The sequence below is a fragment of the Gymnogyps californianus genome, chromosome 2 (genome assembly GCF_018139145.2).
Source record: "Gymnogyps californianus isolate 813 chromosome 2, ASM1813914v2, whole genome shotgun sequence".
Lineage (NCBI taxonomy): Eukaryota > Metazoa > Chordata > Aves > Accipitriformes > Cathartidae > Gymnogyps > Gymnogyps californianus.
Genome location: NC_059472.1, coordinates 20583600 through 20609647, shown reverse-complemented (window position 1 = coordinate 20609647; position 26048 = coordinate 20583600). Strand labels below are relative to the sequence as shown.

The 26048-nt window shown below is 41.5% G+C and overlaps 1 protein-coding gene across 1 annotated transcript in view; it reads left to right on the top strand.

Moving 5' to 3' along the window:
* OXR1 (oxidation resistance 1) overlaps nucleotides 1-26048 on the top strand; it is a 259710-nt gene that overhangs the window by 93764 nt on the left and 139898 nt on the right. Inside the window, exon 2 of the mRNA XM_050915908.1 lies at nucleotides 14499-14695. Within this exon, the coding sequence (XP_050771865.1) occupies nucleotides 14499-14695 (197 nt within the window). The remainder of the gene's footprint in view (nucleotides 1-14498; nucleotides 14696-26048) is intronic.

The window sequence follows — 26048 nt, the reverse complement described above, 5'->3', positions numbered from 1 at the left end:
TCTCCCTCAGATCTGCAGCTGAAAGGTTAAGAAGATACCCAATCTGTGGATAAAACTTAATGATCTCTTTCATACTGTTGCAGTGTCACTGCAGCGTTTGTGAGGACTGCCCTTCTTGGTATCTTCTCTTAACTTCTTGCTCGGAGCACATTCCTCCCTGCTTGATCCGCCAAGGTTGTAGTGGTAACTGTCCATAAAAGTCAAGCAGCTCATCTGTAAATCTCTGAGAAGGAAAGACTAAAACACCTGTGCTTACTGCAATGTGCAGAGCCAGGAGCTGCGGTCCCAAAAATCCTCCTCACGCCTATGACAGAGTGCCAGTGCTGAAGACACGACAGCTCAAACACTGCTGACCCAAGAGAGTTCGTTGAAGCACAGGAGCACAGATGCAAGATGCATCCTGAAAGAAAGTGAGGAAAAAGCTGAGAGGGATTGTTTTCCTTTGGTGTTGCGCAGGAATGTTTCGCTTACCAGGAGCTGAACATTAAGGCAAGGATCTGAACAGGCTTGTACCATCCTGGGCACTTACTTGCCTCTCAGGCGTCAACTACTTCATGTTTATTAATGCAATTTCTTACAAGGCTTCTAGATGCTCTGCAACATAAATAAAGGGGTTTGATATTTAAGTGGGTTTATGGTGTAGTGGCTTGGTAGATAACTCTGCAGAAGGATGTTAGCTGTCTCCTCTTGAATCTCAGCATGTGCATGTGCCTACTGAGCCAACTGGTCCTTGGCAAGCTGTGACCTGCCTCCACAGCTGGTTCAAGAAATATGGTTCTGCCATAGTAGGATGCTGAAAAGAGTCCACGTATCTTAACTCCTGCAAATTTGATCTTTCTTTTTACTATTGACATTCAAACTGACAGCTAGAGATTTACATTGCACATGTAAAAAAAAAAAATTGGATGGTATCTGTTGATAAGCCGTGCTGTGCATTAATGGTTACCTCCTTTACAGGATGAAGACAGCTGAGCCACCTTGCTGGTGGTCTCAGCGTCAGGCAGGGACTTAAGGACACCACTGAATCAGGGCCCCTGTTGGGAAGCTGGGAGAGACTCAGGAATACACAGCTGGTTTATTAAAGACTGAGCAATAACACATTTCATCATGCTGCTCTCTATTTTAATTTAATTGACTGGTAACACTTGTCAGAAGAAAGTTCAGCTTCTGAGAAAATACTGACAGGCTTGGTAACTGCGGTACTTGATGTCAAGGTGGGTTCATTAAACACACAACTTAAAAATGAAGCCTTCAGTCTGTACCTAACAAAATGAGCTTTGCTGTATTTTAAAAAGCTTTTTCAATATTTATTGATATCATTGCTATGGATGTAAAATAAGAGAGTCTCTTCCTTTCTTAGGCAATTTCCTTTCCCAATGTTAAAGCTTTGCTATGTGGTGTAGAAACAGGGTATATATTTTTATGATAGGAAAGACTGAAAAATATATTTTGTTATTTAAATATTAAAAAACATGTAAATCTTTTTAAACATACACTTTTTTAGAGTCCTACATCTTTATATAAATCTGAACTATGTAAGTACTGGACTACGTATTTATTTTGTCTGTCACAGTTGTAAGTGGAATGCCTACCCTGTCTGCTTGAAGCTCAGGCCACAGGGACGCCTGTGCCACCCCCAGAAGCCCGCAGTCCCGGCACTGCGCACACACACGGCATTCAGGGCGCTTGCTGCCTTGTCCAGCAGGAGATCTGGTGGTGGCAACATTTTGTATCGTCTAGAAGTGCCTTTATGTTCAGTAAATGGGAGAAATCAAAATGAATGGTGACACTTTTATTAAAGACAGATATTTTAAAATAGTAGAAATCTGATATCTAAATCTCCGATGGCTTCCAGCAGCCAGCGATATACTTTGATCATTGGGTCATCAAAGCACAGTGGCTTGATAATGGGAGCAGAAAACAGGATTATAGGAGAGGACCTGAAAGGACCCAGGACTAAGTCATCTTAAGAGGCAAGAGGGAATTTCATTTGTAAGGAAACTTGGAAAAGAGAAATTAGCTGTCCTAATTCTTAGTTTAAAATGAAAGCTAAGATGAGGAGAAAGCTGCACTGATGGGAATGAAGAAAGCCTTCATGGCCCTGATGAAGTTCGTTGGCTTTGTCCATTGAGAGCCAATATCCAAATAAAAAATACATGCTTAGTGTAGGAAAGATACCAGCAGTGCCTCCTGCTTACAGCTCTGCAGACCTAGAATTTACTGAGAGTGGGAATTTTCACTGTGATCATGTCACATTTAGTTTCAGTTAGGAGATGTTGAAATTACTGTTGAAATCTCAAACATTCTCATAATATAAAAAACTTTCATGTTCTTGAAGGGTTTTCTTTTTCCTTTTTTTACCATAGTTTGTTGACCCCAGAATATGTTTGTTTGAGTTCAGGTTGAACATAATCTCTGTGCTTGCCTGAGCCATTTCATTCTCTCTTGAGGACGCTCGTGCCCTGGTTCTTGCTCTTGCGGCTCCTGCAGCTCCTGGGTCTCCTGCGGCTCCTGCTGCTCTGTCCAGCAGAGCTTCCCCTGGTGCATGGTCCCTTCTGTGATCATCGTGCTTGTGGGCTGTGCTTGGAGGGTGAAGACGTAAAGAAATGTCTTTACAACCTTTACACTCTTGTGGGCACAAAGTAAAAAGTTGTTAAAAATGTTCCTCCTACTACCACAGAACTGAGAAACAAAATAGTTGTGTGGGTTTTCCGTTTGTTTTTAAATAAGTAGGCACTATTTCACAACCTATCGGTTCAGATGTATGTTTCTCCTTTATATATAGATTCTCTTAGTACAACCTGTTATTAAGCAGCTTATCAAGTGGCATTGCTAACTTCTTGGGGTGACAAGATATGAAAACATGTATGCTTGAGATACAGCATTTTCTCAATAGGTGCAATTAACAGGCTTCCCATTTTCTGATTGTGTCTGATGGGACCTTAACAAGGCTCTGGATCTCTGCTGCGTGTCTGCAGTGTCTGAGTGAATAGAGTATGGGCTGGCATCCCCAGTCAGCCCTCTGGGCTGTTCTTGGAGCTCAGGAGGAAATGCTGCTGATTGCTTTGCCATGTTACTGACCCCACGTGAAAAAAGAAAGCTGGTCGGGGTTAGTCGGAGCTGAATACTTAGAGCAGGAGGGTCTCCTGCCAGAAGGGTAGGAGGATAATTTTGTCTTGTTTAAGTACAAAATATTCCTGGATCTTTGAAGATGTTTCTCTCCCATCTGGTATAAGCTGGGCTAACATGATTTATGGATCAGAAATGCAAAAAGAACAAGACAAGCACTTTTTCACACCTGTATGGCTACTGCCCAGTGAAAATCCCTCAAGAAAAAGTAGCTTTCATGAACACGTTTTCAGTGGAGGATGTGGTGTATATATCAAATAATAGTCAAAAAAGCCAACCAATATAAAGCTCATTTTATACAGTCTATACATTTTCTGCACATTTCACTAAAATGCTAAAATTATACTTACTATTCAAAATACTTGAGTTATGCATGAGTTGAAAGACAAAAACTCAATTCTCCTTTGGCTATGATGATGAAAGATTTCTCATTTTGCCTAGTTTCTAACTTGCCTTTGACAAGTTAGGTGCTTCCACAGAGATTTATCCAATATTATTATATCCTGCAGAGCACTCTGAGAACCAATTTATGTTCCTAGCAAGGAGAAATGCTAGATGTTTTAGTCTCCTCAAGGAACAGCTTCTGTCTCTCTCTCCACTGTAATGAGAGTCTGCCCTTTGTGAGTTGGTGCTAATTGCTGCATTTTATGACAGTTGCTTTTTGTCCTGTGAGGACTTACAGAAGAATATATTATGCATACTTTGCAAATCTATGTAATCTTTATTTCAAGGCTAGCTTATATTGCAAAAGTATGAAGACACAGTATTTGTACAAATTGGATAACTTACTTGCCTAAGATAGGTACTGTTTGGTCTAAGTTGCTAGCCTTTGCCCAGTCTTGTCATTGACCTGTGTTCAATGAAGACAGGCGGGTGCTTCCGAAGACTTCTAGGTATTAGGTATTTTTTCAGTCCTAACATCTGTGTAATGTGCTGTGCCTGGTTCTTAGAGAAGTGAAACAGCAATAATGGCTTTCACAGTGCAGCCCCGTAGCCTCCATGCCTGGTGGGAAGCAGATGGCTTTGCCCAAAGGGCACTTCGAACCTCAGTGTGAGGATGAGTCTTGTGGCTCTAGGAAGAGGAGGGGAGGCTCCACTTGGGAAGGAGCATGAGGAGAGTTTGAATGATTGCCTGTGAGATTTGTGTCTTCTGCTGCCCTGGATTGACACCCCTCAGCCCCATGGCCTGGTGGCAGGTCACAGACCTTGGTCTTTGCACACTGCAGCATGTCCTAACACTCAGACTAAAGATAGAGGCTCTCTTGCTCGCTGCACCTCTGGTCCGAGGACTGGCATTCAGGGCTGCCAAGCAGCACTGTATAACATGGCAGTGGCACGTCATGGTGTGACAGGACAGGCTGCCCAGCTGCAGAAGCAAGGCCAGACCAGAAGGTCCCCACTTGCCTGGAAGCACTGCAGCAAATGGGCTGTTGTATCTGCGTGGGCTGAGATGCTCCTGGCTGGATCTCTCTCCCTGTTTATTTATTATCTTTTCCCCTTTCACAAAATACCTTTACAACTCACTGAATTTTCTGTGATGAGATCAGAATGTCTTATCCCATGTATGTCTTGTGGAATAAAGATAATAATGATGTATAAATTGGTTTTACATTTTGAAAGAAGTCTTTAAGTTGTTTCACTGTGTACATTTCAAGTTGTATGAGCTACTGGGCAAGGCAGAAGAATGTGCAGATTCGCATTTCCGTATCTTAGGACAAGCATATCCACAGCGTGTTCTTCAGACCTAAGCAGCGGTTGCCTGCTGTGCTGATGCTTATTTGTTGAGATGGTAGAACTAGAACACACAAATCTGTGGTACTGTAAGAGCATTGTAACTTCCAACCTCCTCTGCTGTCTCTTTGAGAAGTTAAAAGGCCCTTTTGCTTCCCAATTTGACTACATAAATGTATGCGTGTTATGATTGCATATACTGTAGCAATCTCAGGAACATTAAGTGCCCAGGGATATTGCAGCTGACTTGTAAACAACTCAGAAAACAGTCAAGCCTAGGGTTAGAATCAGAAACGTAAATGCAATTGCCTAAATTAAAGGCTATGGATAAAACAGCTTTGTTGATGTATAAATTACTTACAGTCAGCACAGAAAATAATTGATATTATGACAAAGTTAATTATATGGAAAAATGCTACGAGTTTATATGGCTTCACTGTAGGTGAGGTATTCCGTATGTCTCAGGATATGCCATGCAGCTCCCAGACCACCGGCTACACCTGCCTTTGAAAACTCTTGAATTCAATGTTTGGGAGAGAGAAGATGGTAATATAGGATGTGGTCCTGCATAATGTAGGATGTATGAAAATCTCACAGTAATTTTCAGGGGAATAGGATCTGGGTGCTGGTTGCATAGCCTATAATAAAGAGATTTCAGAAATAGCTCCTTCTAATCAGGTGAAGTAAAGACTTTCCGTAGTGATACAACCTTAAAATAGTTTGGACAGTTTGAATCCATCCTTACAAATAAAGTTGCATTAGATATAATGATACAGCATTAATGAGAAATAAGAATGAAGTAGAAATTATTGTCACTTTAAAACCATTATGCAAAATTTTTCTGCGCTGAGTATGACAGAGCTGGAAATTTCAAGACCCATGCAAATTGTACTAAAGTAGATTTGCATAAAGCATTGGAAGAGCTTTTGTGAAAATGGAACTAGTGGGAGTTATTTAAATAACAGTATAGCAGCTATTAACAAAATAGCAAGATTCAAAATAGTAATTTACTTTACACATCTCTTCTAAAACATGTCCAAAATCAAGATAACTGTCAGCAAATAGTACAGCATTGCAACCCACCCTCTCAAAATCCTGAAAGAAAAGATCAAGAAATTCTCATCCCTGACAAAACATACACCCTAGTTGCAGAGCATATTACTTCCACCATATAAAGCAGCTGTAAAATATTATACAGCCATGGTGAAGCCATATGATCTTGAGCTCTTAATCCTTACAAAAGTTTAGGCAGGAAAAAAAGAATGAATTGTATATGCTGTGACTATCTGAGTTACATTATGTATTTAGCGTGACCGCTGCCATCTTCCTCTCCATCATCATCATCACCTCCCTCCCCACTTCTGCCATGCCTCATCCTTCTGCGAATGTACATCTCCAGGCCCATCTGTGGTGTGTAGAGTGCTTTGACTCCTTTGCCCGCGGACTCACTAACGCTTCTCTCCCAGGCAGTGAGAATGCCGTGTCACACTTGAACCACAAGTGGATTCTGGATTCTCCCGCTTGGAGTTCATGGATGTAACCTGGCAGCAACCAATGTATATGTCTTCTATAAATGGTCCTCCAAGGGTTTACCTGTAGCAGTGCTGTCATGCTCCCAGGAATAATCACAAGGTTTGTGTTCATTTTCCTAAGTCTTTATTCTGTGATGTGCCCTTCAAACACAAGGCGCCAGCATTGTCTATAGATCTTGTTAAAAGGGTGTGGGTTGCCTGTTCCACACATCACAAAACCAATTTTTCAATCATTTAGATACTCTTCATCTTTTCCCCTGAAGCCTGGTGGAAACTTCTGGTTTGGCATTGTCTTTTCTTACAGAATGAGGGATGGTGGCAGTTCTCCTGCATGTGCTGGGACCACTTCCATAAGGTTGACTGGGAAGTGGGGAGAGGGTGGTTTTGGTTTGCTTTCTGGTACTCTGACAATTAACAACTGTTGTGTCTTTAATTTGCATGGTAATTTTTGGTAGTGTGTGTAAAGGAACAAAAAAGAGTGTTTTGTATGCTTGCTCTACATGCTCAAATACATATGCTGGGGGTATAGAGCAAAATATGATGTTGAAATGCCACTATTTTTTTGCACATAGCTCTTGTGCCTGCACTGTTTTCTTTCCTGAAGCTGGGCTGAATGTTGCACTGTTGATACATACCTGTCGCTTTGAATTGCTTTTTGGGCTGTGTAGGTGTGAATTCATTCCTAATCCTTTCATAATACCGCCTTGTGTGAAGGTCATCTTACTGTTTTCTGCCGTCAAATGATCTCATAAGCTGCTTGCATTATCAGAAAACTCTGCTGCATGATCAACACGTCAAGTAACAGTCTGAAGGGCTCTTCCGTGTTTTTTTTTTTGTTTGTTTACTGACAGACATCGATTTTAGTGGTGTTCTATTTTCTAGCTGCTTTGTGGTGGTTGGTTTTGTTTCCCTCTGTAATTCATAACTACCAATTCAGATTTGAATTGCAAGTATGTTGCACTTGGTTGTGCGTAGTACTTACATAGTAGTGGATACTTAGGGATAATACCAGAGACGGAGCATGCCTTGAGTGGCTCTATCCCTGTGAAACCCCTCCACCTTCCAGCAATCCTTGGCTCAAGGAATTTGTGTGCTGAAGTACCTGCATGCTTCACAGCCCCTAATGGATGTTTTCTGCCTGATTCGTGTCATTCTCTTTTGTACCGAGCGATACTCCTAGCCTGCACAATTATTTCGGTCATGCAATTATATACCGTTTAAAGAAGTACTTCTTTGTGTTTATTTCAAGCTTGCTGCTTGCCTTCATTTGGTGCTTCTTAAATCTCCCGTGGTGTAAAACCATTTGCCACTCCCGTTTTCCATGGCTGATGGCTGTAGAGGTCCCTGTGCTGGTCCCCTGCCTGCAGCTCCTTCACGCAGTCTGTTTTGTCTCCCCCCATGAGGCACCGACTCATCGTCATCACGGGTGTTTTTTGTCTGTATCAGTCTAATCCTGCTATCTTCTTTTTGGGAGGGGATGGCCAGAGCTGCAGGTGGTATTCAAGAGCATTAAACGAGAGATTTTCCAGCAGCCCTCCATGGCATTGCGTCACGCTGCAAGTGGGCAGAAGGAGCCTCAGGCAGTAAATGGAGCCTGACTGCAGATCACAAGCCTTTTACCTGATCCCTCCGAATTGCCACAGCAGCGAAAAAATGCCGGCCATGTGCAAATGCAGATTTGTGTGGAGGCTGGGGAGGACAGTGTGTCCACAGGGGAATAAAGTAACTGTTTTTGGGGCTAGTCTGTGCAGATGCTGGGGGGTTAGGCCTTCTCCGGTGTTGAAGTTGTCAGACCTTTGCAGTGCTGTGTTGCAAACAGTAGTTTGCAACTTTTTTCCAGAATCAGATAAATCCTGACTGTCAACGTGAGTTTAAATCATATTTCTTGCTACAAAGAAATCAAATTCATACCCAGCTCTTCAGGGCATTCAAAAATACTAAATGCATCTCTGAAGAATAAGCATCACTCTTCAAATGAATGATTTTGCTTCTCCTATTAACTGTGTAGTAAAATCTCTGCGATAGTCACAAGGGGCGCAGGGAGTTTTTTTGTATTCAGTAGATAAGAATAAGCTAGGCTTTCCTCCAGATCTTTGTTGCAGTAAGGGATTTTACTTAGAAATTCACAAAGACCAAATTGTACAGATTCCCAGCCCCTGGGATGCTTGGTATGCTTGTTTGTTTCCACCATAAATGGTTTAAATGCTTTTTTTTCCCTTTTCTTTCAGACTGGACTGCCAGCTGCTTGTTTTAGGTGCTTTCAAGATCTGTTTAGAGAATAATGCCTTATTTTTTTTTCCATGCTGCTTTACAAAAATTCAGTTTGCAATTATAACATGAAAAAATGTATTAGGAACAGAATAGGTTTGTGATAGTGAATGCCAGGGATGAAATCCTAATGCTCTTAAAATCTGTAGCAGACTTCCCAGTGAATTCACTAGCCCCAGGATTTCAGGACTTCCCATATGTACAGACTGCCCAGAGCACTTGGTGGTCGATGCCCGAACACCTGACCACCCGACTACATTTTCTTTTTGAGGGAAATGGTAAGAATCTGTTCAAAGTGACCCATTCCTGGGAGGTGCTGCTGGGAAGCACAGGACGCCAGCTGGTCAGGAGGAGGTAAAAGCTGGAGCCATCTGTTACGCTGTTTCTAAGATGCAGTAGAAAACTTTGCAGTTGTATGCAGAGGATGGAAAGAGAAATAAAGCGCAAGTTCAAAAGCTAGTCAGTGTATCTACCTACAGGTATGTCATCTCACACAGCTTGGAGATGCACATTCCTCCTGGATTAGCTAAATGAGCAAATCCTCTGTGATTGGTAACTGGCAGGATGCTGAGAGGCAGATCTGGGCTTTGTGCCTCTGTCCGGTAGGTTAGAGGGACCGAGGAGTGACTGCGTAGGTGGTCTCAGACGGCTGGAGTTACTGGGGTGAGTGACATCTGTTCTAGGAAAATACAGTGAGAGATAAATGGAGCGAATGGGGTTTTAATGGGTTATTAGCAATAGTGCAATTGAATTACACAAGTAAGTGTGTGAAATGTGTGTTTGAACAGGGTTATCTAAAACCGAGGTGCTGCTCAGCCATGTTCCAAGCAAACACAGGATTTCCAGATCCAGCAGCCGAGTAAACCCTCCTCTGGCCCTGCTTGAACTTTGACCCAGGATGGTGTCCTGGTTTCGGCTGGGATAGAGTTAATTTTCTTCTTAGTAGCTGGTACAGTGCTGTGTTCTCGATTTAGTGTGAGAATAATGTTGATAACACGCTGATGTTTTAGTTGTTGCTAAGTAGCGCTTATCTTAAGCCAAGGACTTTTCAGTTTCCCATGCTCTGCCAGCAAGCAGGTGTGCAAGAAGCTGGGAGGGAGCAGAGCCGGGGCAGCTGACCTGAACTAGCCAAAGGGGTATTCCATACCATGGAACGTCCTGCCCAGTATATAAACAGGGGGGAGTTGGCCAGGAGGGGCGGATCGCTGCTCTGGCATGGGTCAGTGGGTGGTGAGCAATTGCATTGTGCATCACTGGGTTTTGGTTTTTTTTTTTCCCCACTCTCTTCCTTTTTTTTTTGTTATATTCCTTTTCATTACTATTATTATATTTCATTATTATTATTGTTAGTATTATATTTTACTTTAGTTATTAAACCATTCTTATCTCAACCCACGAGTTTTACTTTTTTTCCCAATTCTCCCCATCCCATTGGGAGGGGGGAGTGAGGGAGCAGCTGGGTGGTGCTTAGCTACTGGCTGGGGTTAAACCACGACAGCTGGGTTGTATCAATTAATTGTCAACAGTTGGGCCTTCATAGTCATCCCATGTTAGCCTCTCCTCTGAACTTACTGCTTTTGCTGTGAAGGTGTCTGTCTGTTTTAGCACCCAAGTGAGAGCACAACCATATTTCACAGAAGCCACCAGTAGCCAGAAGACAACAGTAGTGACCAGCTCGGGGTTTCACACCTCCCAAAGGCGGCAGATTTTCCTTTTTTTGTTGCATAGTTTTCCCTCCCCTGGAACTCCTATAATTTAAGGATAGCTGCAGAAGAAGAAATTTTTGCCCCTTTTACTTCAGATCTCAGCCAAGTTAGGACTTTGTCCTTGCTATCAGATATGCATTTCCAAGACCAACTAGTGCAGTGCTGACTTTGAAATCCTCGCTGGCATGCTGTCTGCCAGCTGTCTGCAGCAGCGTCATTTTGGGTCACAGCAGGCAATACTGAAAGACCTGTGTTGCCCATTTTTGAAAAGTTACTTGAAGGCTGCTACAGAATACATAGAGTAAAAGATAAAAAAGATTTGCCACAATATTTCTTATATCTTTTATTTATTTTTCTACAAGCAGACAGCCTGAAACAAAGCAAGAATGAAGAATGCGATCCCGAGGCATTTCACGTTCAGATTCCTTTCTGTCAAAGAATAAATCTTGTTTCAGCCTGACTGTGCAGCTTTAATGTAAAGAAACAAAACCAAACGCAACACAAAGCTAGTAATAAAGCGGAGTGCTGGAAAAGGGTCAGGCTTACAGTGAATTCATTCTCTTGGCTTCAAAACATACACAGAACTCGGGCTTTCTTTGCAAGATGTGGTAGTCTAGTGAAGATGCAGTTCAAAGGCTGCAGTGTTTTTTCAAACTATTTGTCAGCCATGACTGTATCAATATACAGTTCAGGTGGGCTGAAGGAAGATGCATTTGAGTAAGTTGCTTGGTTTTGTCAAGTCATTCCTATAAAGTTGTGTCCTTACTTGAACCTGTGTCCTACTCAGCTGACCCTGTTATCGCAGAGTCTGGATTAATTCAGACCCTGTATCCTTCTGTCTTTCCTGGCAGCAAAAGCACTGTCGCCATGGTCTCTCAAGAACAGTTTGACAATATTGTGTGCACTTGCTTGCCTTTCATGCTCCTGTTCTTTAATTTTAGTACTCGATTACCTATGACTCTGGAAGTCTTACATTTTCGACATTAATTTGCTACAGGCATTTCAACCAAGTCTTTTATTAATCGTAAGTCACCTGAAAAAGGCCATGTGACATTTTTACTGCTCATATGACAGGTACTATCCCTTTATTCCTATGTGATTCTAGAAGAACAGACGTATAGACATAGACATGTATATTTGTAAAAACAATCTGGTATTCCCCACAGTGCAGCAAGCTATTTTATTAGCTGCCTCCACACTGTAATTCACACCTTTACTAATTGGACTGTCCTTCAGACAGCCTTGGTGGCAAAGAATGTGTTCCTAACATAGTTGAGAATATAAATCATAATGGTATTTTTCAATTTGTATAATCTATTTCAACTCACCTGCTGGCTGTTTTCCTCTGGGGCAGCGCATAGAAATGCGTAATGCAGGACATATGTACACTTATCAATCTCTAGGCCTCGCTTGCCTTGGTTTGAGATTATGGAGGTACTTAACACTTTGTAGCTTCTTTACCCACAACTATTTTGCACAACACAGAAGCAAGACACTGTAATCACAGTGGAAGCTTTGGTCTGAGGTAGAGCATTACTTCTTGAAAACTAGTGATTTTCTTCCCAAAAATCATCCTTTAAGTCTTCAAAGATTTCAAGTGGTAAGCAATTATAGAGACTTTTTATATCACCTGAAACATGGCATATTCAACAATGTAGCAGAATTTAACATCATAATGGAACACCATTTCATTGTTAATGAGTCAATGAAATACTCCAGCTTTCATTTTAGGTAAATACATTTGACCAGTTGTAGGCTTAAAGCTAGAACTGCTCAAAACAAGGTCTCAGTTTCTGGAACATCATTTCAAACAACAGAGCTTCCTTTTCTTCTCACACCGTGTTTACTCAGAGAGGATGCCCTGCCCAGTCTTATCTTGATTTTTATATGTATCAGTGCTCACAGAAGTATTCAGTTAGTTCATCCCAAGCTGTTCGGGATGGTGTCCCCACTGACTCCATATATGGGTCCATCGACCAAGATTCTCAAAGTAAGGATAGTTTTATCACAGTGACAAGTTATTCTTCCCAATCTGTAGGGCTCTTTCAACAGCAGGAGTTAATGTAAGCAGCTGGTATATATGGAGTAGTAGTTGTTCATTGTCTCTCATAATGCCACTCTTACAAGTCATTAAAATGAGCTACTGTGGCTACTGTATGCTAAAATGAACACAGTGCATAGTTAAACCAGAACCCATGAAGGCAGGATGGTAAACACAAGTTTAGATGAGTTTAGGAGTAGTTAAGGACAAACCAAGAAAAATAACTCCAAAAGCTAAAAAAGGTGCAGCATCTAACTCAGGAAACCTGTAAACCAGAGTTTGCTGGAGGCTGGAAGGATGTGCACCTGCCTGTACTCTTTCCATTGATGGAGTTGTTAGAGACAAGACATTTGTCTAGATGAGCATGTGCTTTGACCCAGTACAGCCTTTCTTATAGGTAGGAGGGATGAAGGTCGCTGTCATCCTGAACTGTTTGTGCAGAGGCATTAGAGCTGAGGAGCATTGCTTCAAATACCAGACACCCTGGGCCAGTCTAGGCAAAAGGTTATAGTGGAAGCAGTCATTCTCATTGGACCACATAGAGAAGTTAATTTCTAACTGCTAACTTTCTTACTGCTAGTCCTTTCCCTGGACTAGCAATACCCTATATGAGTATAGTAATTTCACCTTCATAGTGTCATTCATAAAATTCTACATACACTTTGATACTTTAATGTATCTTCCAGAGCTTGATCATGACCTGAAGATTTTCCAGTCTACTAATAGCAGTAATTATTATTATGATATTTAATCAGTTAATCTCTTAAACTAGCAGATTCCATTCTCAGTGCAGGAATCCATGCTGTTTAATTGCAACTAATACATGGAGAAAATGTTTTAAAAATGAGGAAGCACAGAGTTAAGAGGGAGGCTGCTTAGCATTAAATTGTTACCCTAATAAAATTATCCTTTGGCATTACAGGACTTTATCATTTTACTTCACTTGTTTCAAAATTTCAGAATTATTATGATCCCTTCATCTCAAATCAATTTCTCACTGCAATGCCATAAACCTCTTTTATTTCCAGGATCATATCAGGTAGTCAACTATATAGGTTTATAGAGACTTAGTTTAAGAAACGTGTTGACAAAATCCAATGTGTATATAGTGAGCTTCATCATAACAGAACATTTGTCTCTGTTCAATAACTCTAGTAGTATAATAACCTCTATTTTATGTTGCTAGAGATAGAGGAGATGCCAGAAGTACAGTGATTCAGTGATGGGAGTGTACTCGCCACCACTCTGAAGTAGGATTTGAGAGTTTTTCTAAGTCTCTCTCCCGCAGAACTCTGATAAAATGACTAGATTTGGGGAGGAATGGAGAGTGATAATGTCATTTGCCTTGACTTTAGCAAGGCTTTTAACACTGGCTCTCTCAATATACTTGTACCCATGTTATTTCTGGATGTGTGGACAACTAGATGAGTAAAAAACTGGCTGGATGGTCGGGCTCAGAGGATAGTGGTTAATAAGTCGTACTCTACCTGGATGCCAGTAACAAGTGGAGTGACACTGATTTCTTCTGCAGGACAGAGAATTTCTTTCCTCTGTCCACTGCTGTTGCAGTGCACAAAATGGTACCTGGGGTTAGTGAGATTCTTGAGTTTCGGTGAGAAACAACACTTTGAAACTATTGCAGAATGAGAAATGCAGTTGTAGAGCTATGTCTGAATTCAGAAGATCATAAGTCAGTTCTTTTCTCTTAGGTCTTTCAGCAACTTTGTGTAAATGATTTAATTTCTTCGTACTTCCCCCATCTGTGGAAACTTAAGCCAGGCAACTTAATGATAGATTAATTGTTGACAGCTCTTCTCTGAAATAGATTAGGGACTGATCCTTCAAGCAGCTCAGCAGGCTGATCTGAGGGCAGTTTACCATTTGTAGCTACGTGTGAGATGGAAGTGCTGTAACTAATTTAGCAGGAGCTGAAGGGGGAAATTAATACAAGGCCTGATTTATCACTGCTGTTCTGTGTTCTGCTGCGACATGAACGAATTGTTGTACAATGAATATATTGCTGTTATTCTATACATAATCTAGGTATAGAATGATGATTAGTAATACCTTACTACCTTAAATTGCCTTTAGATTAAAGAAAAAGTCCCAGTCGGTGGATATTAGTGGGCCAGGATGCAGCCCAGTGGCAGCTGAAGCTCAGACACCTCAGCCCAGTAAATCTTTGCTTGCCACTAAGACAGCTGCTTCTGAGGAGGAACAGAACAACACCGCAAACACCCAAAGGCGCAATCCACGGAGGAGTGAATTGAAGAGATATTACACCATTGGTGAGTTTTCTTTCACAGAAAAAATCAAATATACTTACTAAAAAGGCAAGGTCTTCCTGTTTATTTGTGGTTTATTTCTTTTGGTTAATTGCAGTTGGCTAGTAAGATTACAAATGCCCACAGCGAGCATTAAGCTGTCATATCTTAATGCTGATGTCAAACTACCCTGAAGAATTAACCTGCTTTATTTATCTTGCACTGTTTACAAGAATTCTTTCTTCCACCTCTTTTTTTTCTTAAGAACAAGTATTGAAGAAAGCATAAAAGCAATTTTGGGAGGAAGGATATAGGAAGAACATAATTGCCTTTGACAATGGATTGCATCAGAGTTTTGGCAGAGATTGTTTTGAAGGCTCCTGGTTAGAAAGGATTTCCAGTTTGTAGAGGGAGGAGGCCTGCTGAGTGTGAAGGATTAATTAGGGGGCTTTCTGGGTATCTTTCTCTGAATATTTTGGTTTTCTGGGTATTATTCTGGGATTTCAGCATCTACATGATTCTTATAAAACCATCTTAGGCACTCTAGAAGATGCTTCATAACTTGCTTCCCCATAAATTGTTTCGGGACTGGGCCTGACTGATTCCTTTGGCAACATTTTGCTTCTGACCTGATTAAAACTGAGTGGAGAGTGGCCTTGTAGTGTTTGTGCCGGGTTCATTAGCACTTGTGAGAGGCAGATGTACTAATGGGAGTGGTACAAACAAGAGGGATGGATGCTAATGCTGTGCTTTGAAGAGACAAAATGTCAGTAGATTTAAGAAAAAGAAGTTATGTATTTTAATTGTGGGTTTGTGTGCTGTTGAATTATTGCAGTATAATGTGATCATTTTTTCTGTTCCAAGGTAACTATTTGTGTGTCTTTAACTTGTCTAAAAAGTAAAGAAAAATGTGTTGCCTTAAACATCTTTCATTGTGTTATGTCTGAACCCTTGAAGTTGACTGTCATCGTAAGTTATGTTGTTTTTAAAGAAGGGAACTGCATTAGCAATCAACACATTTTAATAATGAAGGCTGTATTTTAAGTGGTGAATAATTGTATGTGTTTGCATTTTTTGATGCCGTGCATTCAAATTGGGCTGCACAACTACCTTCTGAAAACTCATACAAGTTTCAATTGTCACTCAATCCTGTCTACCCCAAAATAAATAAAAATGAGGCAAAGTGAAGGCATTGATGGGTTCATTAGCATCTTGGATAATAGGTCTAAAATTTTACTTTAAAAATCTCAAATTGCATAATCCTTCTTTAAAGAATAGTCTATTGTATCATGTGTGAAAATAGCACCCTAAAATAAATACTTAAGTATAGAACATGTTTTCTGACAAAACATAGTTAAATCAGTGCACTTGAGTGGCTTTTTACTTTGAAATGTATTCTCTAAGAAATATTGCTCTATGGCTTTTCTTCTCCTCCTTCTTCCAAATAATCTTAAAGGAATATCAAAGATATGCCAAGATTGCTTCATACCTAAAGCAGGGGATGGAATGGGGGAGTTTTGCATAAGAGTAATAATGAAAGTAGAAATCCACCACATAATCAAAATGAGTTCTTAATCTAACTCAGGATTAAAAAATATTCTTGGTAAATTGACTATAGTTGAATGTTCTTCTGTGATCACCCAAAACAGTATGGAAGCACAGACTCAGGTTTGCATTTATCTACTTGTTAAATTTGACTCACCTGCATTTTCTTTTGGGAACCTTTACAAAATCCTTATAATGTGAACTCCATCAATGTGAGTAACCTAGATGTGCTTCTAGTGATCATGAGGTCTGAGCACTAGTTGCTCAGGATCTAACCTCAGTGCTGGAATAACAGAATGTTGTTCATACATTTGGATAATTTGTTTGAATATTGTACAGCACTTGATTTCATAGAATCATAGAATCATAGAATGGTTTGGGTTGGAAGGGACCTTGAAGATCATCTAGTTCCACCCCCCCTGCCACAGGCAGGGACACCTTCCACTAGACCAGGTTGCTCAAAGCCCCATCCAACCTGGCCTTGAACACTGCCAGGGAGGGGGCAGCCACAACCTCTCTGGGCAACCTGTTCCAGTGCCTCACCACCCTCACAGTGAAGAACTTCTTCCTTACATCTAATCTAAATCTACCCTCTTCCAGTTTAAACCCCTTACCCCTTGTCCTATCACTACATGCCCTTATAAAAAGTCCCTCTCCAGCTTTCTTGTAGGCCCCCTTTAGGTACTGGAAGGCTGCTATAAGGTCTCCCTGGAGCCTTCTCTTCTCCAGGCTGAACAACCCCAACTCTCTCAGCCTGTCTTCATAGGAGAGGTGCTCCAGCCCTCTGATCATCTTCGTGGCCCGCCTCTGGACTCGCTCCAACAGGTCCATGTCCTTCTTATGCTGGGGGCCCCAAGAGCTGAATGCAGTACTCCAGGTGGGGTCTCATGAGAGCGGAGTAGAGGGGGAGAATCACCTCCCTCGACCTGCTGGTCATACTTCTTTTGATGCAGCCCAGGATACAGTTGGCTTTCTGGGCTGCAAACACACGTTGCCAAATCAAGTTCAGCTTCTCATCAACCAACACCCCCAAGTCCTTCTCTGCAGGGCTGCTCTCAATCCCCTCATTGCCCAGCCTGTATCTGTGCTTGGGATTGCCCTGACCCATGTGCAGGACCTTGCACTTGGCCTTGTTGAACTTCATGAGGTTCTCATGGGCCCACCTCTCAAGCCTGTCAAGGTCCCCGTGGATGGCAACCCTTCCCTCCAGCGTGTTGACCGCACCACACAGCTTGGTGTCACCAGCCAACTTGCTGAGGGTGCGCTCAATCCCACTGTCCATGTCACCGACAAAGATGTTAAACAGCACCAGTCCCAATACCGACCCCTGAGGAACACCACTCATCACTGCTCTCCACTTGGACGTCGAGCCATTGACCGCAACTCTTTGAGTGCGACCATCCAGCCAAGTCCTTATCCACCGAGTAGTCCATCCATCAAATCCATGTCTCTCCAATTTAGAGACAAGGATGTTGTGCGGGACAGTGTCAAATGCTTTGCACAAGTCCAGGTAGATGACATCAGTTGCTCTTCCCTTGTCCACCAACGCTGTAACCCCATCGTAGAAGGCCACCAAATTTGTCAGGCACGATTTGCCCTTAGTGAAGCCATGCTGGCTGTCACCAATCATCTCCTTAATTTCCATGTGCCTTAGCAGAGTTTCCAGGAGGATCTGCTCCATGATCTTGCCAGGCACAGAGGTGAGACTGACTGGCCTGTTGCTCCCCAGGTCTTCCTTTTTTCCCTTTTTAAAAATGGGGACTATGTTTCCCCTTTTCCAGGCAGTGGGAACTTCACTGGATTGCCACAGCTTCTCAAATATGATGGATAGTGGCTTAGCCACTTCATCCGCCAGTTCCCTCAGGACCCACGGATGCATCTCATCAGGTCCCATGGACTTGTGCACCTTCAGGTTCCTTAAATGGTCTCGAACCTGATCTTCTCCTACAGTGGGCAGTTCTTCATGCTCCCAGTCCCTGCCTTTGCCTTCTGTGACTTGGGCGGTGTGGCTGGAGCACTTGTCGGTGAAGACCGAGGCAAAAAAGTCATTGAGTACCTCAGCCTTCTCCATATCCCGGGTAACCAGGTCTCCCATTCTCTTCCAGAGAGGGCCCACTCTTTCCCTAGTCTTCCTTTTATCACTGACATACCTATAGAAGCTTTTCTTGTTGCCCTTGATGTCCCTGGCCAGATTTAATTCTATCAGGGCTTTAGCTTTCCTAACCTGCTATCGGATATCCCTGGCTGCTCAGACAATTTCTCTGTATTCCTCCCAGGCTACCTGTCCTTGCTTCCACCCTCTGTAGGCTTCCTTGTTGTGTTTGAGTTTGTCCAGGAGCTCCTTGTTCATCCACGCAAGTCTCCTGGCGTTTTTGCCTGACTCCCTCTTTGTTGGGATGCATCGTTCCTGAGCTTGGAGGAAGTGATCCTTGAATATTAACCGGCTTTCTTGGGCCCCTCTTCCCTCCAGGGCTTTATCCCATGGTACTCTACGAAGTAGATCCCTGAAGAGGCCAAAGTCTGCTCTCCTAAAGTCGAGGGTAGCGAGTTTGCTGTGTGCCCTCCTCGCTGCCCTAAGGATCTTGAACTCCGCCATTTCATGGTCACTGCAGCCAAGGCTGCCCTTGAGCTTCACCAGCCCCTCCTTGTTGGTGAGAACAAGGTCCAGCATGGCACCTCTCCTTGTTGGCTCCTCCATCACTTGGAGAAGGAAGTTATCATCAACGCATTCCAGGACCCTCCTGGATTGCTTATGCCCTGCTGTGTTATCCCTCCAACAGATATTGGGGTGGTTGAAGTCCCCCATGAAGACCAGGGCTTGTGAACGTGAGGCTGCTCCTATCTGTCTATAGAGGGCCTTATCCACTCGGTCTTCCTGGTCGGGTGGCCTGTAGCAGACCCCCACTATAATGTCACCTGTCCCTGCCCTCCCTTTGATCCTGACCCATAAGCTCTCAGTCAGCTCCTCATCCATCCCCAGGCAGAGCTCCACGCACAGACTTTGTTTTGACAGACAGATTTGACAGACTTGTTGATTGGAAAAGACCTCTGAAGGTTATATAGTCTGGTGTCCTGTTTGGAGTGGGACTTCAGCCAACACTCGATCAGAACAGCCAAGGCTTTGTCTTGCCAAGTCTTGCCAGTCTCCAGGGGTGGATACTCCACAGCCTCTCTGCGTATCGTGCTGGAACATGGACAGCGCGTCCATAGACAACAGCATTCATGGGCAACTTGCCCATAAACAGATGCTAACATTTGTGAACAGTTGTAGACCCTGGGGAAGTATGAGGGGAACAGACCACAGAAAGTGGCCAGGCTTACATGTTTTTCTTAAATATCATCTTCCGTTATCCTTGTACAGAGTACTGGGTGAGGTGGCCTGGCCGGACTGACCCAGTATGGGAGATGTATTGGTTTTATGTTCTTACACATACAGCCTTTTCTACGTGACTTGCCCAAATCACAAGGAGTAAGTTGCTAGAGCCAATATTGCTGCATACTACATGTTTGAATTTTTCTGACAGGCAAATTGAAGAAACAAGAGTTTCTCTGTATCTTCACAAACGTTTAATGGCACACGTTCCTGAATATTGTGAAGATGAAAGGTTTAATCTTGGACAGCACAGTACTGATACCAGATGAACATGTTTACTGTAGTGGCTGAGTTGTTCTGATATTGAGTCTATAGCTTTGATAACCTGAGAGAAACAATAATTATCTTCTTAGAGCTCCCATCAACTTCAGCATACTTTAAGTTATGACCTATATCACCCCCTTGATTTAAAAGTAATTTTCTATGACTTGTCTCAAAAATTATTTCTAATAGTCAAAATCTAATCAAATAGTTTATTACTTTCTGAGGATGAATGTACTGACACACCTGCAATGGGCTGGGACTCTAAAATAGAAAAATATCGGATTCTAGTGATGTTTTGTGTACAGTTGGCTGTTAAATAGCTTAAACAAGCACATTAGACCTGTTGCTGACCTAATACAATTACACAGGGTTTTAGCTTGTTTTGCCCTTGTTTGCATGTTGTTCTCTACTAAAAGCAATCTGTGTCCAAGATTGAGCAACATGAACTAATCATTACTGTGATAAATGGATTAAGAAAATGTGTTAGCAAAGGCAGCTGAGAGCATTAGTTTTCTTCTTTTGCTTTAAAATTAGTGTTCTGTTACATTAACCTCAGACCATATTGGCAAATGACAATGTTTATAATAGTGACTAATGGAGCTTGAGGAAACAAATGCCAGTTGTGTTTTGTGTTACTCTCATTTTCCTTAACAACTTATTTTCAGTAATTATCATGATCTTCAAAGTACTTTATAGATATGAGAACTGAGTTCAAATCTGAATATATAAGACAAGTATGACATCTATATTTAGACATATATACAGTTTACATGTTTTAAAATGTAAATGTCAGCATCACATTGCCTATTAAAACTTAACTTTAAGGCCTAGCCGGATTTGTTAATGGCTGTCCATTTTATTGAATAGCCACGCAGCTTAAAATTATGTATAAAGAAATGTGTAACCAGCTTTACTTCAACTCATGGAAAGAGTAAAATCAAAATGATTTAAAAAATACTTTTTTTGGATTTGGCTATGCAGAAAGCACTTCAGAGATCTTTATATAAATCTCACTCTGCTTTGCAGACCCAAAGACACGTGAGCATTTACCTTGTACACACATGCTTTGCAGAAGAAATTGTAGCAGCTTGTGTATACTTGCAGCTACTGTGGGTAGATACAGGCAATTGTCTAACAGACTGTGTTCCTAAATAATCTGTAGCGTCAGAATATTTTTTAATTTTTTGTGTCACCTTATGTGTACACAGATTTACCTTGGACCTTTTGAAGTTGAATGTGTAATGAGGAAGCAATATCCTGGTAATTCCAAGAGATTTTAAAATTTCATCAGCACTGCTCCTACTTTAGAGAGCTATCCACAAGATACTTATTTTGCATTTCATCTTTCCCACAGACTGCATCTCAGATGCTTCCCAAACTTAATGAGTGCAGTTGCACTTTTTAAAAGTGGGGGAAAAGTAGGTAAGAGAGAGAAGAACTGAGAGGAATAGGCAATGGGGAACAAGTTGTGTGCTTGGATTAAATGAAACAGAAAATGGAGAGTCAGTGAGGGGGAGAAATAACTCTTCCATATGGCAGGCTCAGCAGGCAGGAAGGCTCCTGCACCTCCAGTGCTGAACTGGTGTGAAGAAATTGAGTGGGAACTCCTAGATTAATAAGGCGAGTGTAGGAAAAACAGTCTGCATGGTGGGTTGGATGAAGTTTTTTGGAGAACTCTAGAAACAGCACCCAAGACACTTAAAACTAAAACCCTAAAATTAGACTTTTTAGATGCTTCAGTCCCTTAAAAATTCAGGCCACTTATTTCTGAAGTGCTTATTGTTGAGCACCTCCCTCGAAAGAGAAAAAGAAGGTATCTGGGTCTTCAGCGCTCTAAAAAGTGGGCTGGAATATTATACAATGGGGAATTATATGGGTAACCTGAATTTAAAGCAGTAAGGCTGTAGCAGCTTAATGCCGTGTCTAGGCTACAACTAGCTCTTCTTAGCTGCCTTGCAGTTAGCCCAGGTGGAGCATCAGAGCTGTGTTCCTTGTAGGACCCAACTGAAGGGTTGTAGGACCATACTTCATGATATGATGCCTCAGGATATATGTTTAGCAGTTTATTAAGGTGACTGAAGTAGCTAATGTTGTTACCCTATAAAGACATGCACTTGAGGTGTATACTCTGGTTCTCATTAAGCCATGAAAGCCTGGTGTATAGTGCTTAGATATCTCCAAGAGGATATACCCAGTAGACTATCTACCTAGTAACCCTGGTTTTGTAGATGTAAAAGGCCTTCTTTTGTTCCGTTTGCCATTAAAATAAACCTGCAGCACTGGTATAGAGTAAATACATTATTTAAAAACAAGATGGTTGCATGAAAATATTTTCCTGATTCTAGGAATCAGGCAAAAGAAATCATGAAGCAGGACAGTAGTTCATACTAGAATATGTTGTCAGAGTACAGTGTTGCTGGGGAGACGAGGAATGCAGCAATTTTTATTATGTCTTCTAATAAAAGCCTTAATGCAAACATTGCTGTACAGGCTTCTGCTAGCACAGCTTACTTCATTTAGAAGACAACTATCAACTGCGTCAGGAGGCGTCTTTTGTTGGTATAGTCTCTGTCATCAGTGGAAGGTATTGCTGCTACAGCTATACAAACTTAGTAGTTTAGACAGAATGCATGAGTATGTATATGTGTACATAATGTACAGCATGAGGACCCTTGGGAAATACTAATTGCCAAAGTTCCCTTCACTCCAGTGGTTCATTTTTTAAAAATTTATTTCATGTTCCACTTGTAAAAAAAAAAAAAGGAAAAAGCCCTTTTCTTCTCCAGTCTCTCTTGCAAATAAGGTCAGCAGAAATCTTAATGGAGAAAATATTTTCTGCTAGCTTGACCTGGTCATATTAGTACTCTACACTTGCATATTCCTTGAATATTGACATGTTACCTATTCAGAGTAGTGGAATGAACTGATATAAAATCAGTGTAGAAGAGAAATGAAGCTTTTGGGATAAGCAACTCTAAATAAATACATATTAATTGACTAAGTTTCCAAAACAAGTGTCTAGTAGCTAATGCCAAAGCGATAAATAGGAAAAAACAGACTTTCTTGTGGGCTCCTTATCTTGTTCGTAAGAGAGAAAGTTTCAGTGGGTAGGCACTTTAAATTTAGTTGGGATTAGTTTAGTCACTACTACTAATTTAGTACTTCAAAATGTATTATTGTGAAAAGAAGATGGATCTTCCAAAGAATTTAATGGCATATAAATGTAGCTAATGACTAGTGTGCTGGTTTTGGCTGGGATAGAGTTAATTTTCTTCATAGTAGCTAGTATGGGGCTATGTTTTGGATTTGTGCTGCAAACAGTGTTGATAATTCAGGGATGTTTTCGTTACTGCTGAGCAGTGCTTACACAGAGTCAAGGCCTTTGCTGCTTCTCACCCCACCCCACCAGCGAGTAGGCTGGGGGTGCACAAGAAGTTGGGAGGGGACACAGCCAGGACAGCTGACCCCAACTGCCCAAAGGGATATTCCAGACCATATGACATCATGCTCAGCATATAAAGCAGGGGGAAGAAGAAGGAAGGGGGGACATTCGGAGTGGTGGCGTTTGTCTTCCCAAGTAACCGTAACGTGTGATGGAGCCCTGCTTTCCTGGAGATGGCTGAACACCTGCCTGCCGATGGGAAGTGGTGAATGAATTCCTTGTTTTGCTTTGCATGTGTGCACAGCTTTTGCTTTACCTATTAAACTGTCTTTGTCTCAACCCACGAGTTTTCTCACTTTTACTCTTCCGATTCTCTCCCCCATACCTGACGTGGGGGGAGTAAGCGAGCGGCTGTGTGGTACTTAGTTGCCAGCTGGGGTTAAACCATGACAACTGGTCATAAGCATTATTATTAATGCACAAAACAGTATAAGAGGGTGTTTATAGAGTGACAGAGAGTATAATAGAGAAAATTTTATGGAGAAACCTGAAACAAAATCTTTTTTTTCAAGTGATTAATAAGTAACAGTCTCTTCCTTCTGTTATGAAAGGGAGAACTAAATGAAAACTGATCAGGTACTAGTTAGTGGCTGTAACTATACCTGACCCTTGTGCTATATGCTTTCAAGTGAGTCCATTTAAGTCATTACTTTTACAATGATTTGGAAGCATAAATAAATATCATATTGTTTACATGTGCAGTAGATTCACTTTCTTTCTGTTTACATACATTCCAGGCTGCTTCCATAAAATTATTACTTGCTTTAAAATATGTCAGAGCTAGCAGATTAAATGTGAATTCATCCACATTTATTACCAAATTTATATGGTGTCACACTATCTGCCAATATAAAATTGTTATGTGGGACTAACATCAGTTCAAGTGGTGATTTCGTATGTCAGAGATCTCTTATCCTGATGGAGCTTTGTCACTCATGGACCAGCTTAGCTATTTTGGAGAGCTGGTGTGAGAGCGCCATAGACCATTGGTCAGATATCACAGTGAATCTGCTATTGGACTCAAAACTGGAAAAGGAGAACATCGTTGCACCTGAAAATATATGCTTATTTACAATCAAGCTGAGAATCTTATGGGGTTTATCTCATGGGACTACTTGCTATTGTAGTCACTGATTAAAAACAAAGTTAGGGGGCTGCCTCTTGCCTTCTCTAAAATAAGTGTAAAACTTATTGAAAGGGCAGACATTGTGGCATTGTGGCTGTTTCTTTTTTAGTGCTCAAATCCCTTCCTGCTCTGAGAGATTTTATTCGGAGTGCTCTAGAAATATCTTATTCCTTTTAGGGGACATGATCTGATAATAATTGGTGTATTTACTGTGGAGATATTTTCCTGCAAAGAATAGTCCACTTTCTTTCCAAACATGTCTTTGAAAGGTTCTTCTTATCGTTTGGCAGTTGAATATATATTGCTTCTCCTCTTCCGCAGAATTGAATGTGTTTCCTTTCTGTAGTAGCTCCAGAATATCCAATTTTTCTCCTGTTTGCACAATTACCTTTCTTGTTTGTTGCTAATACTAGCAAAGCATGACACATAGGGAGGTATGATAGAAGTTGTTAGTAAGTGGCGGAGTTTGGTGCAGTGGATGCTGTAAATTTGGGCTGCATCCTCTCACTTTTAGAGAAGTACCAATGGGAGATGAAGCTGCCAGCTCTCTCTCAGAGGATCCAGATGCTGTTCACACACATTTGCAGAGTCTGACTCGGTCCCGTTCAATGCGCCTACAATTTCCTTATTGAACACTCACTGCTTTTTGAGGAACATCATTCTGACTGCTTCCTTTCAAATACGATCTCAGAAGCTTTTAGAGGAGGCAGCCATTTTCCTAGCACCTCATTACCTGTTTGTGAGTGATAAGGAAAGGGAAATAATTTTTGGAACGTGTGGATGGTAAGGAAAGTGGCTTTCATAGCAACAGTAACTATGCAAATTTCTTACTCATTCACCTTCCTGAAGATTTTTATTAGTGATTCAGATCACATAGCTACTCTGGATGAGCAAGCAAGCATTTGTTCATGTCTTAGTTTTTCTCTTTTTTAGAATTTAAAACTTGGAGCCATTAAAAGCCAGTTTTTAATGTTGTATCCTTCTTTTGTCCTTTACAGATACTCTGTGTAGCCTTTGAATATAAATGAGCTCTGAGCTATAGAGACAGCATCCACCAGAAGAGTGATGCTCATTAATGTCCTTTCATCTCAGCATGTCCCTTTTCTTAGCATCTGGTTTTGTTTTTAATCATATAGATTGCTATTGTATCATCTGCTGAGTCATTTTAGGCAAGAAGTATTTCAGAATTTTATAATTTCCTTGCTTTACATCAGGACAAAGCTGAAATCTTTTATAGTTCTATAGGCAAGCTACTCAACTTGCAAGATCAGCTAATAGTATGTACTCTTGTGATACTAAAACTTGAATCTCTGGGGGAGAAGAAAAGAGAAACTGATTTGACCTGTAAGCTCTAGGCTGATAGAGGGTGCATCACCTTCAGTCCCTCTCTCATTGGAGGTCTTCTGTATAAGGGAAAAATTACTGAAAAAAAGGACATGATTTCTAACATCTCAAATGTGCCTTGAGCACCAGCTTTTTGAGTATTGTGAAATAGCAGAGTCTTCCTTCTAACAGTAAAAGAACAAACAAGGGAAATGCGGATTCACTGCTGAAATAGCTGGGTGATTTAGTGATAGCAGATGCAGGTAAGGCTGAGGCTTTTGAGCCTGGAGACAGGGTTCAGGGA